Consider the following 12,954-nt stretch of genomic DNA (forward strand, 5'->3'; position numbering starts at 1 on the left):
CCACAATGGAATGAAGCTAGAAATCAATAACAAACGGAAAAGTGGAAAATTCACTTGTGGCATATTAAATGTGGCAATTAAACAACACACTCTTTAAAAACCAATAGGTCAAAGAAGAAAGTATAAGGAAAATTTCAAAATATATGATCCAGCAATTCTACTCCAAGGTATGTATATATCTGGAGTATATATTTTCAAAATATTAAAAAAGCAACTCAAAGAGAAACTTGTATATCAGTGTTTATTGCAGCATATTCATAATAACCAAAAGGTGGAAATAGCTCAAGTGTTCATCAACAGATGAATGGATAACAAAAATATGGCATACATATACAATAGAATATTATTTAGACATAAAAAGGAATGAAATTCTGATACATGCTATAACATGGATGAATCCTGAAAACATATTAAACAAAATAAGCCAGGCACAAAAGAACAAATATTGTATGATTCCACTTATAAGAAGCAGAATAGGTAAATTCATATCGAAATTGAGTAGATAAGAGCTTACCAGGAGCTGATGGGGAGAGAGGAATAGGGAGTTATTACTTACTGGTTAGAGTTCCTCTCTGGAGTGATGAAAAAGTTTTGAAGATAATGGTGATGGCTGCGCAACATGAATGTAATTAATGACACTGAAGCTGTACATTTAAAAATGGTTAAAATGATAAATTTTATGTTATATATATTATTTAAACATTTTTAATAATTTTATTATGGTAAAATATACATATATATTACCACAATAAAAAATTTAATGTATTAAGATTTGTTTTTTCTGAGGGAAAATTCACAAGAATTTTAAAGAGAATCTTACAGAGTAAAAACATGACTTGCTTTGTTGTTATGAGCACATGTACTTATGAGCCAATCATACATTTGCACAGCTTTAGATCTCGAAATGTACCATTCATCTGCCCTTCTACCAAGAAGACTGCAGCGTGTTTATCAAGGTAAAAAAATGAACAAGCTTTAATGATTCTCTTCTGACAAGTTAAACAGAAGAAAAATATAGGATATAGGCTGTTAAAATTTTACTTTGAGAGGCTATCTCAGCAAGTAATCTAAATAAGTGTATGATGGTGTATTCATTGCTTTTTGAAAATAGTTAGATGGCTGTGTAATTTTTAGTGAAAGAGCAAGGTAGCACTGAATGTTAAGAATCCCAAGCGTTAATATCTGAATATTTCTCTCAAAAGAAATCTATTACTGGGGAAAGTGGCTAAATAGGTTAATTTGTCAGATGAATTATTCAAATAACCACTAGAATATACCACAGGGAAAAAGACAAACCCTCAAGGAAGGAGAAAACAGGACAAGATGAAAGTAGTACAAAATGTTGAGAAACATATGGATGAGACATAAAACCACAACAGAGAACAGAACAAGAAACAAGCAGAACAAAATTTTGAAAGCTGAAAAAGCATATGCATGGACTGGCAGACTCAAGAAAGGCAAATCAAGCCAGCAGTGGAGAAAGATGAGAATCAACCCAATTCACCTCTCACAATTGCCAGTCGGCAGATGCAGTACCTCAGGGGGTACTGGACAGTGGCTAAAATAATGAGAACCTGATGAAAACTATTTGGAGGTTATATTCCTGATATCCCTTTCCCAACTCCCCACCACTGCTTGTCTGGCCCTCCCCCACACCAGCTAAAGTCCAGAGGTTTATTCTCTAGAGCAGTTAAAGCAGTTTTCTGGACTGCAGGCACTGGGTACTAAGCCAAAAGTGTATGTGTGGGAGGGGATGGACAGGATGGCCATAAAAATGTAGAGTGCCAGAAAGCCTGTTCTTCTCCAATATGGCAACTGGAACACTAGCAGACAGACCCTTAGCCTCCAGGAAGGAAACTGGAAACCTCTACTCTGGAGAATCTGACCAAAGCAAGATATTCATGTGGAGGAGCCCACCCAAAAAAAGCCCACCCAGATAACCCTAAAGCAAACCCCTTCCACAAGTCCAAGGCTTCTAATCAGCTTTATAGTCCACTGTATGTCTACCATAAGTAGACAGCCAAGGATTGCCAGATATCCTAGAAAAGCCTAAAACATAGAAAAAGAAATAAATACATGAGAAGAAATTTGGAGTTAACAGATTCTACAGAAAAACAATTTCAAAAGAAAGAACATAGGGACTTCCCTGGTGGTCCAGTGGTAAAGAATCCACCTTCCAATGCAGGGGACGTGGGTTCAATCCCTGCTCAGGGAACTAAGATCCCAAATGCCATGGGGCAACTAAGCCCGTGCTCCACAACTACTGAGCTCGTGTGCCTTAATGAGAGAGTCCACGTGCCACAAACTACAGAGCCCATGCACCACAACTACGGAGTCCACAGGCCCTGGACCCTGTGCCACAACTAGAGAGAAGCCCGCACACTGCCAACGAAAGATCCGCATGTCTCAATGAAGATCCTGTGTGCTACAACTAAGACCCAACACAGCCAAAAAAAATAAAGATAAATAAATACTAAAAACAAACACAAACACTATCACGAACATCCTCAATGGTAACAGAACAAATCCATAGACAAGAATATAAAATAAGAACTGAGTACTATATAAGAAAAGGAACTTTCAGAAATCATAAAGGGATCTTGAGATCTAAAAATATAGCAAAGAGTTGGAAGACTGAATCAAAGAGCTAAAGAAGAGATGGAGAGAGGGTAGGAAAACAGAGATCCAATCCAACATCAAAATATCAGTTCCAGAAAGAGAGAAGCAGAGGAGAGGAAATCAATGAACACTGAAAGTTTCCCAGAACTGAAAGATATGAGCTATCGCATGGAAAGAGTTCATCAAACACCTAAGATAATGAATAAAAATAGGCCCACACCAAGGCACATCGCTGCGAAATTGCACTACCCTGAGAACCAAGGTATTCTACAAAGCTTTCAAGTCATATTCAAAGAGCAGAAATCAAAATGGTTTTGGATTTCTCAACACAACTGGAAATAAGACAATGAAGCAATACCTTCAAAATTCTGAAGGAAAATTATCTCCCACCCAGAATTTTATAAAATATTAATCAAATATGATAGATATGCAAGGTCAAAAAATTTACCTATATATTGATACTTTCTCTAGAAGCTAACAAAGGGTGTGCTTCACCAAAATGGAAAACAATAAAGCCAATAAAATGGAAAACAAAAAAATCCAGAAAACAGATCAGCACAGGAGAAGAGTAAATGCAAATCCCAAAAGCTTAGGCACAAGAACATAGATTTAAGCAGAATGATTCAAGAGACAGGTTAATGGTTACACTCATCAAGATCAGTGCTAGTACTGTACTCTTAAACTTGAGGAACAGCATGCCCAGGTGAAACTGGTCCTAATTATCTGTAGGTTGGTCTTTACCATGTATGATTACATGCCAGCTTTCCATTCCATCTCAGCTACAAGGATCAGCAAAGACACTCACATCACCCTACGGAAGTACTGTCTTGACCTACTCCTTTGAGCTAGAATTTAATTCCTCATGGACTGAGAACCAGTAAATACAAAGAAGTCTACTCCCTCTGACCACATTTTTGTCAGACCATCAATTAGGCAGTGCACACTATAGGCCCTTCCAGATACCCTCTGGTGAGCCTTCTATTTAGCAGGACTCACTCATGACCTTAGCCACGAACTTCCTCAAAAGTGACTTTTGTAAACTCTCATGGAAGCTGAAGCCAGACTATGACCCCAAGACTTCATTATGCTCTCCCTGAAGCTTTCATGTAATAATGACAATGTTGCCCTTTAATACCTGCCAACAGATTTTTCAGAAGTAAATATATTGTTTAAGAGTGTATGTATATGTAATAAAATAAAAGAAATGCAAAGGAATGATTAACACAAAGTCAGGATAGTGCCTACATCTGTAAGAGGGGAGGGATGCAATTACAACACACGAGTCTTCTTAGATTCTAGTAAATGCTCTATTTCTTGACCTTCTTAGATATTACAAATGTTTCACTTCTTAACCTGATGGTGGGTATATGAATGCTCATTTTATTATTACTCTTTAAATCATATGCTTTTTGAATTTATAATTTACTTCACAAATTTAAAAAATCATCCTATCCACTTCCTTGCTCAGATTCCAAGCTCAATGAAGACCATTCTGGTAACAGTTTGACTCTATTGTAGCTTTGCCTCCATTAAGAGAATGGACATCAGACCACCTGGCATGTACATTTTTCTTTTTAAAGTAATAAACTGGTGTGCTAATTTTTAAAATAATATTCATAAAATAATGAATGTTTGGTTGATTTAATGACTATGTCCTTATATATGAGATTAAATTCGTTTCTAAATAAATCCTCTGAGAGTCAGTATATCCTCTGCAAGTAACCAAACTCATTCTCAGATCAGGAATTTTTCGATGCTTCAATTTCATCCCATATTGCAGCTTCAATTTTTGAAGTGTCATATTCCCTCATCATATCAAACTCAAGCCATGGCTGACTCCACTTCTGGGCTTCCTTCATTTGCTCTTCAGTTAAACAAAGGTCAAATCTGATCCCCTTAATATTAAATTTTGGACGTTCCCAGCGTTTGGACCACGGCTTGGGCTTCATTTTTACTTTCAGCTAAGGAAGATATAAGGAAAGGAACAAATTAGGCTGACAGTTGCAAGCAAAAATTCTTCTAAAAGTTTTCTTTAAGATGATTCTTAGTTTATACTTGAACTTCCAGTTCCAAATGTACAACTTATACCTGATTAACAGGAACTTCTTGGCTAGGTTCTTGTGCTATTGGCTGCATATTCATATCAAAAGTGCTGTATTCAGGAAGGGCGTCTCGCAAGTATAGCAAGCTATCATCCAGACGTTTCTGTAATTTGACTACTTGGATCTCCTGGATTCGAGGATTATAAAGTTCAAAGCAAATCTCAACACCTAAAAGAGAAGAAAACATATTCTTATAATCTAAATTCAGATTCCTGCATACACCTCATACTATAAAAAAGCTATTTCATGAAGGAATTAGCTCAGGGTTTTGCATGTAGGAAATGTGACATAAATTTGTAATCTTTTAAATGAAGATTATTGAAAGAAATAGAAATGAACAAATCCATGTAGATTAAAAAATGAGAAAACCTGAATTAGAATGATAAAGTCTAAAGAAAACTGTCTTCTATAAATATATTGAGCCATTTATCTCCTCGATTTTGATAGTATTAAATTAGTTGGAAGTTTGAACAATTCTTCACTTTGCTATGTTCTTGTTTATTTCCCAATTACTTAAATAAAACTCTATCTTCGACATTTTGACTCTTATCTTCTACATTTTGAGCAACAGAATTAATGATGCAAAAAGACTAAGTACATTTTTAAATTCTAACTTTGATTTAGAAGTCCTCTTAAGATGGCCTAGGTTTGTTAACACTCTGGAGCCCTCCACAGGAGAAACAGCTTTGAGTGTTTCCAAGATGCTGACATAAAAGGTTAATATATATCATCTGTATCATCAAACATTTAAAAGGAAGAGTGTATTCTGAGGTTTCCTGGAATAATCCCAAGAGAAATAGAAATAGTAAAACATATGATCAACGTTAACATCAAGTGTTTAATATCAGGATTTAATCCAGTATCCACTGTACATCTATTCTGTTATAGGCACTGATTTAGGAGCTGTGCCTATAGCAAAATCAAAATAGGTAAAATCCTTCTCTTCTCATAAAGCCTACATTCTAGTGGATGACAAATGATAAATAAACCAACAAGGTACTTTCATATAGTGAAGACAATACAGGGTGATGACACTGTGACTGGGGAGGGGGCAAATTTATGTATGTATGTATGTATGCATGCATGCCACACCGCATGGCTTGAGGGATCTTAGTTCCTTGACTAGGAATCGAACTTGGGCCCCTGGCAGTGAGAGCACTGGGTCCTAACCAGTGGACCACCAGGGAATTCCCAGGGGCAACTTTAAATAGTATAGTCAGGGAAAGCCTCTCAGAAAAGATAACATTTAAGTTGATACTGTAAAGAGCCAAGAATGCTCCAGTCAGAAAGAACAGCAAATGCAGAGGCTCTGGGGTCTTAACAAACCTGCCATGTTGGAAAAACTAGAAAAAGGTCCATTTGGCTGGAGCAAAGTAACTTGGTGGGCCAGGAAAGTAAGCCAGAGATACTGCACAGCTGCAGGCAGGAGATGATGGTGGCATGGACAAGAGTGGTAGCAATGGAGATGGAGAAACGGGCAAAATTGGGATAAAAGTTTTGGAAATTAAGCCATGAAAACTTGCTGATTGACTGGATGTGTGAAAGAGAATAACTAAAAATAGCTCCTAAGTTTTGGGTTTAAATAAATGGGTGTGGAGTGGTACAACTTATGGAAATAGAAAAAACTGTTAAAAGAACACATTGTGAAGGAAATAAAGAGTTCTGTTTTGAACTTGTTTTATGCTTATAAGGTGCCCAAATGCAGATGTCAAATAGGTAGTTGTATGTGCAAATTTGGAACAAGGAAAGGGTCAGTCCCTGACACATAAATCTGGGAAGTTAATACCACATGGATGGTATTTAAAGCCAATGGACTAGAAAGAATCATCAAAGTAGGAAGTATCAATGGGGAAGGTACAGGCAGGCCACAAACAGTCAAAATGTTAATGGTAGAAAATAGCAAGAGAGAACTAATACTTTTGAGTATTCTGTGTCCAGTACTTCATATAGAACATCACAATAAACTGACCACAACCCTGGGAGGTAGAAACTATTATCTCAATTTTAAAGAAAAAAAATCATCTCAGGTCTACCACACCTTTGCTCCTGCCTTTCTATTACAAGATTTCTCCAAGTACACAACCTGATTGTTGGCCCAAGTTTCTGTAATCAAGTTCTGCTGAGTTCCTACATGCACAGCACCACAGGTCATTATAGGATAAGGAAGACAGCAACGATTCTCACATGTTCAATTTCTTTCAATATACTACTTCACTGTTGGGGACCATGAAGCACACAACTTTAAGTATGAAAAATGTACTGTTCCTGCCAATTTTTTTGTCTTTATTTCTTAAAAAAAGTTTTTTTTAGTTTTATTCATGTTTATTTTATTGAAGTATAGTTGCTATACAATATTATATGTTACAAGTATATAATATAGTGATTCACAATTTTTAAAAGTTATACTCCATTTATAGTTACTATAAAATATTGGCTATATTCCCCATGCTGTATAATATATCCTTGTAGCTTATTTTATACATAACAGTTTGTACCTCTTAATCCCCTATCCCTATATCATCACTCTCCTCTTCCCACTCCCCACTGGCAACCACTGGTTTGTTCTCTATACCTGTGAGTCTGCTTCTTTTTTGTTATATTCACTAGTTTGTTGTATTCTTAGGTTCCACATAGAAGTGATAACATACAGTACTGGTCTTTCTCCATCTGACTTATTTCACTTAGCATAATACCCTCCAAGTCCATCCATGTTCCTGCCATTTTGATTCATAATTTTTCTAGACTTTTACCACCCCTATCTTATTGACATAGCAAATGTAATTTTGCATTTTAAAAAATTCCTCCAATTCTTATAAAACTAACAATTGTGGTGACTGTTGTAATATAAAGCAAAATGGGGGCCATTCATTTTAGGAGAAAGTTAACTTGCAAGGACATCATTATGCTTATCTTAATGTTTTCAAGGGTTATTTGCTCCTAAAATGAATGCCCCCATACTGCTTTATAGTCACTTGTCTCCTCCTTTGATGTTGCCATGATTTGGAAAGTCTACTTCTAATGGTTGTTGTCCCTGTAACAAAAGAAGCCTTCAGGAGAAAGCAAAGCACCAACTGTATGTACTCAGCAACCTCAATTCTCATACCATTCTTAGGCCACAGGCTCCCTGTCATCCCTCCAGGCTCCCTTTCACTTTCAAGTTCCAGATGTCTTCACCCAGGATGCAGAAAATAAAAAAGACTCCTGAGATAACATTTTCCAGAAAATCAAAATAATGAAATGAAGCCTACCTTGTCCTTCAATAGTATTCCTAAGGATAAAAGTAGCTCCAAGTCCTGTTCCTGATCTCTGGATGCAAATTCCCAGAAACTGGCTGGTTTTTCCATTGGCATATGGGTCAGCAGTAGTAACACGAAGAATGCTTCCTCCAAATTCAAAAGAAAAGTGAACTTTTACATGAGACGCAGAATCAAACAACAGCATTTCCAGATAACTTCAAAGTTCCTAAATATTTTAATATAATATTAGGAATAAGTACCTCATATGGGCAAAACACAGATAGGTGAAAAACAATTTTCTCTTTATCGAGAAAACTAACCCTCCAACCACTAATAATAAAAGCATCCAGCTCTTACTGACCAACATAGAACTCTGGAATGTGGAGTATTTTTCTCCTTTCTAACATATCTTTTCTTTCTATTTGAAATTTCAGAGGATTTGTTCTTCCCCTTGGAGGAATGAATTCAGGACTCAAGAACCTGTGAAAAATATAGAGTAAAATAAATTAAAAGCAAACTTAAAAGACCACTAAAAAAGAAACCATTGCTTTACCAAAAAAAGTGAAAGATTAGGATGCTGACATGTTTTATTCTTCCTTCTCTAAATAAGAAAAGACCATCTTATTTCTAAAACTGTTGTCAATTCTCATGAAAATAGCTAACAATTTCTGAGTACTCACCCGGCATTGTGTTAAAAGCTTTATTAAACATCTATAGCATAACTTAATCCCTACAACAACAAGGTGAGTTTGGTGTCATCATCTCCTTATTACAGATGAAGAAAATGAAGCTTGGAGACAGTAAACAACGGACCTACTACTACATTAGCTATAAACTTATCAAGCCAAGATTAACAGACTTATTACTACATTAGCTATAAACTTATCATGTCTGTCAGATTCCAAAGCCTGTGACCCACAGGCCTCACGCTGAGTTGTACATGTTATAGTAAATTATGTTGGAAAAGATATAAACATATAAATCATCAATTGTAAACTAGCTTTAAAAATAATCTCCCTATTAGCCAACTGATTTTAAAGTCATTATGAAATATCTAATCTGTAGAAAAGTATAAATGATATTACAATGAAAATATATGTCCCTGTCACCCACCTCAAGGAATAAATTAACAATGCAGTTGAAGCCCCTGTGCACCCCTCCCTACCCCCATAGTTAATTACTGTGGGGTAATTAACTAAATTTTGTGTGATGATTATTCCTATGAATTTCTTCCTTTTCCTCAATTTCCTACTTTAAAACGTTTCAAACCTACCAAAAAGATGAAATAGTAATACAATGAACACCCATATATACTTCACCTAATTTCACCTACTGCCAACATTTTGCCGTATTTGCTTTACATGTACATATAATTTTTTTCCAGAACCATTTGAAAATGTCAAACAGCAAGCCATTTCATCCCTCAAACTTTAGAAGGCTTCTGCTAAGAATAAGGACTTTCTCTTACATTTATCACAATACTTTTATGATACCTAAGAACTTCAGCATTAATTCAGTAGTATAATCTAATACAGTTCATATTTAAATGTACCTAATTCGTCCTGGAAAAGGTCTTTTATAGCTGTTTGTTGTTCAATCCAAGCTACAATCAAGCTTCACATATTATGTCTGGTTGTTAGTCTCTTAAACTAGTACTCTTCCCCATATTTGCATTTTTGTAACATTGACTTTTTTGAAGAGTCAAAGCTGATCATCTTATAAACCATCCCTGGATCTGAATTTGTTTACTGTTTCCACATACCTAGACCAAGGATATACATTTTTGGTAAAAATATTACAGAGGTGATGATGTGATCTTCTTATTCCAACACATCAGGAGACACATAATGTCAGCTTGAATGGCTACTGGGAAAACTAGGTTTGACTGCTCGTGAAAGTAGAGAATTTCCCCTGTATATTTTTTTATACTTTACATATGTATGTATGTCTGGGCAATACAAAAATGCTACCATACTTGTCAATTCTTCTGCAGGTTGCTTTTTTCACACATCATAGTTGAAGTTCATCCATGTTAACTCTAGTTCATTCATGTTTCACTGCTGTATAATAGTCCATTATGAGAATGTATTTGCTCATTCACCTACTGAAGGATATCTAGGCTGCTTCTAAACTTTTATTACAAACATTACTTTTGTGTTCATTTTTGTACATCTCTCCTTGTACATATTACTTTCCTTAAGTTGTATACTGTCTGGGTGGGAAGGTACAGACAACCTCAAACTTACAAAATTTTGTCAAATTGTTTCCCAAAGTAGTTACTCCCATTTAACTGAATTATATTGTGTTGCCATTTAAGAGAAATATTCCTTTTCCACCTTAAAAAAAAAAGTTGTACTGAGAAATCTTTTCTGAATCTCTAGGTTCCATAAATTCAAGTTTATTTCAACTTAGAACCACAGGATATTTTAAACATTAAACACAAATACATATGCAGAGAAAATCGAATCGACAATATAGAGCCCTTTCATAAAGCCTAAGTCACACCAATTTTCCCCCCTAAAATTCGCTTTTTAATAAGGTTATACAATTCTACAGAAACAGTTTCTGCAAATTCTAGATCATCTAAATTTACACATACCTACGAAGTTACCACTGCCTGCTTAAGTGAACCAGGCTTTTAAGCACACTGTTTTGAAGAGCAAATTTCAGAAACAAATTGGTAGAAATTTTTACCACCGTATCGCTTTTACAGGGACACTAAAACACAGTTAGTTAGGAAACTAAAACAGGGTGAGTTCTGGCCAATCCATTTCACCTAGGGAGAAAAGATCCGTTCCTTAACGTCAACAGGTAAAATACAATGTATTTCACAGAAAAATTCTCGATACGGGCCAAAGAGCCTCAAATCTGGGGAATCTCTACTTGAAATTCTAATATGACTGCAGAGAAAGTTCAATGCCGACTTGGGAGAAGCGAGGAAGTCAAACCTGAGTTGGGTGCGCTTCACGCATACATGAATCCTGCACACAAGTTCTTATCTGGGAGACCCCAGAATAAGACCCGTTTCAGACCTCGGAAGCAACTACAGGTTCTAGAGCGCACAGACCCAAAAGGCAGGAATCGCGTCCAGGTCGGGGCTCTCACCTGCTTTCCCGGCGCTGGGGACGGCGCTTGTCCACGATAATCGGTTTCGGCGGTGGCTGGAACGCGCCGGGCTCAGAAGGTCCAGTGATCTGCCGCCGGCTCGGCCCCACGAGGGCCTCTGCGGAAGCGCACCACAGAGGTCAAGACTGCTCGCGCCAGCCCAGAGCTCCCGCGAAACCTTTAAATCGCCCCCAATGCGCGGTCCCACGAAAGGCCTCCTCCCATGTCGCCCCTGACTTCCAGAATCGCCTCCCCCTAGCCTGACCCTAAGCTCCTTCTGTCGCCGGCTAGCAAGCCCCGCTGCACTTACGGCAGGCGACAGAGACTGGCGCAGGGCGCAGAGCCCAGGCGCATCGAAAGGTCCAGCCCAGGGCCATTGCAGCCCGGCAGCCCCTGGCAATGGAGGCCGCCATGCTTGCTCCCTCAGTCGAGACTACAACTCCCAGTAATCAGTGCGACAAGGTCGCGGTCACCTGAGCCAGATGGCGCCTGCTAAGGGACAAAATAGCCAAGTCTTTCTCCACCCACCCCACCCCCACTCCCCACAAGGGCCCGGATGTCTTAGGGAAAGTGCACTGTATTTCTCTAGTTCTCTTCATGTGCCAAGTTATATCACTCTACGGGAGTGTTCTCTCAGCCTAGAAAGATTTCCTCCCTCTTTGAGTCAACTCTACCTTCAATTTCTCAGGCAAGACTTCAGTATGTCAAAATTCTCATTATAGGCTCTCATTCTGCCATTAGCAGCTCTGATGTCATTTGCAATTTTAATTTTTAGTTTAACTTAATTTTTAATTACTTGTGTAATTATTGGATTAGCGTCTAACTCCGCCATTATACTGTAAGCTCCTGAGGGCATGGAGTTTGTCTTTTGCTCACCATTTTCTCTCAGCATCTAGCTGGTCCTCACTCTTTGTTGAATGCAAAAAAAGGAAAAGAAAATGGTTCCTGACAGAAGGGGTGGCAAAGTCCCTGAGACTACAGAGAGCATTACTCCCTTGAGGAGCTAAACTTGAGTTTGGGCTGAGCAACTGTAGGTAGGGATTATATTACCCTGAAAACTGGGTTCACCTTTTGTTCGGTGTTGAGACGAGACACAACCAAGCCAATATCAGAAGGAAGGATGTATTACTTACAGCAAGTAAGGGGAACACCTGGGATCTTTCCCAAAGCAGTGTCTCCCTGCACAGCAAATTTGAAGAAATCTTAAGCTAAGGGAACATGCATATTCATGAAGGGGTTGGGCCATATATGCATATTCATGAAGGGGCTTGAAAAGGAGAATCCAGCATAGAATGTTGCAGCTGAAAGCTAGCTAAAGCAGTTTTAGTCTCCATTATTTTATGTTCTACTCACTTTCTTTCACTTGCCTCCCACAAGTGATTTCTTTTCCTAGTTAATTGCTTTTACAAATGATTACTTATTAGTTAGTGTTATATTGTGCACCTGGTATTTTTCCTCCTTTGAAACACTCCCGAACACTCCCTTCCATTGTGAGCATTCTTGTGTTGTGGAAGGGGGACCCCTTCCAGGGCTCTTGTCTAACACTCAGAAATGAATTGTGGAGGAGACAGGTGCTGACAAAGCAAGAAACTTTATTGAGAAGGGGCACCTGGGCAGAGAGCAGCAGAGTAAGGGAACCCAGGAGAGTGCTTTGCCACGTCTTGCAGTCTCAGGTTTTGTGGTAATGGGGTTAATTTCTGGGTTGTCTCTGGCCAATCAGTGTAACTCAGGGTCCTTCTTGGTGGCACATGCATCATTCAGCCAAGATGGATTCAGTGAGGATTCTGGGAGGTTGGCAGGACATATGGACTGGCGTCTCCTCTCTCCTTTTGACCTTTCCCAAATCCTTTCAGTTGGTGGTAGCTTGTTAGTTCCGCATTCCTTACCAGGAC

At 38.0% G+C, this 12,954-nt stretch overlaps 1 protein-coding gene across 1 annotated transcript; it reads right to left on the bottom strand.

Annotated features, from left to right (window-relative positions):
- Nucleotides 1-222: 222 nt before the first annotated feature.
- Nucleotides 223-11,491, bottom strand: MRPL19 (mitochondrial ribosomal protein L19). Its single transcript, XM_004321586.2, has 6 exons — nt 11,373-11,491; nt 11,063-11,180; nt 8,319-8,437; nt 7,970-8,104; nt 4,708-4,889; nt 223-4,580 (listed from the first exon to the last, which is right to left on the bottom strand). Exons 1-6 carry the CDS (start codon nt 11,473-11,475, stop codon nt 4,359-4,361), a joined length of 879 nt encoding a protein of 292 aa, XP_004321634.1. The 5' UTR covers nt 11,476-11,491; the 3' UTR covers nt 223-4,358.
- Nucleotides 11,492-12,954: the final 1,463 nt, after the last annotated feature.

This window comes from Tursiops truncatus, chromosome 14, assembly GCF_011762595.2.
Source record: "Tursiops truncatus isolate mTurTru1 chromosome 14, mTurTru1.mat.Y, whole genome shotgun sequence".
Lineage (NCBI taxonomy): Eukaryota > Metazoa > Chordata > Mammalia > Artiodactyla > Delphinidae > Tursiops > Tursiops truncatus.

Excerpts from the sequence above, each read along its gene's own strand:
- MRPL19 (XM_004321586.2), bottom strand. The coding sequence starts at position 11,475 with ATGGCGGCCTCCATTGCCAGGGGCTGCCGGGCTGCAATGGCCCTGGGC. Across the intron at positions 11,181-11,372 it reads GCCAGTCTCTGTCGCCTGCC|AGGCCCTCGTGGGGCCGAGC; the intron begins GTAAGTGCAGCG and ends GCGCTTCCGCAG. Across the intron at positions 4,581-4,707 it reads AAGAAGTTCCTGTTAATCAG|CTGAAAGTAAAAATGAAGCC; the intron begins GTATAAGTTGTA and ends TATCTTCCTTAG.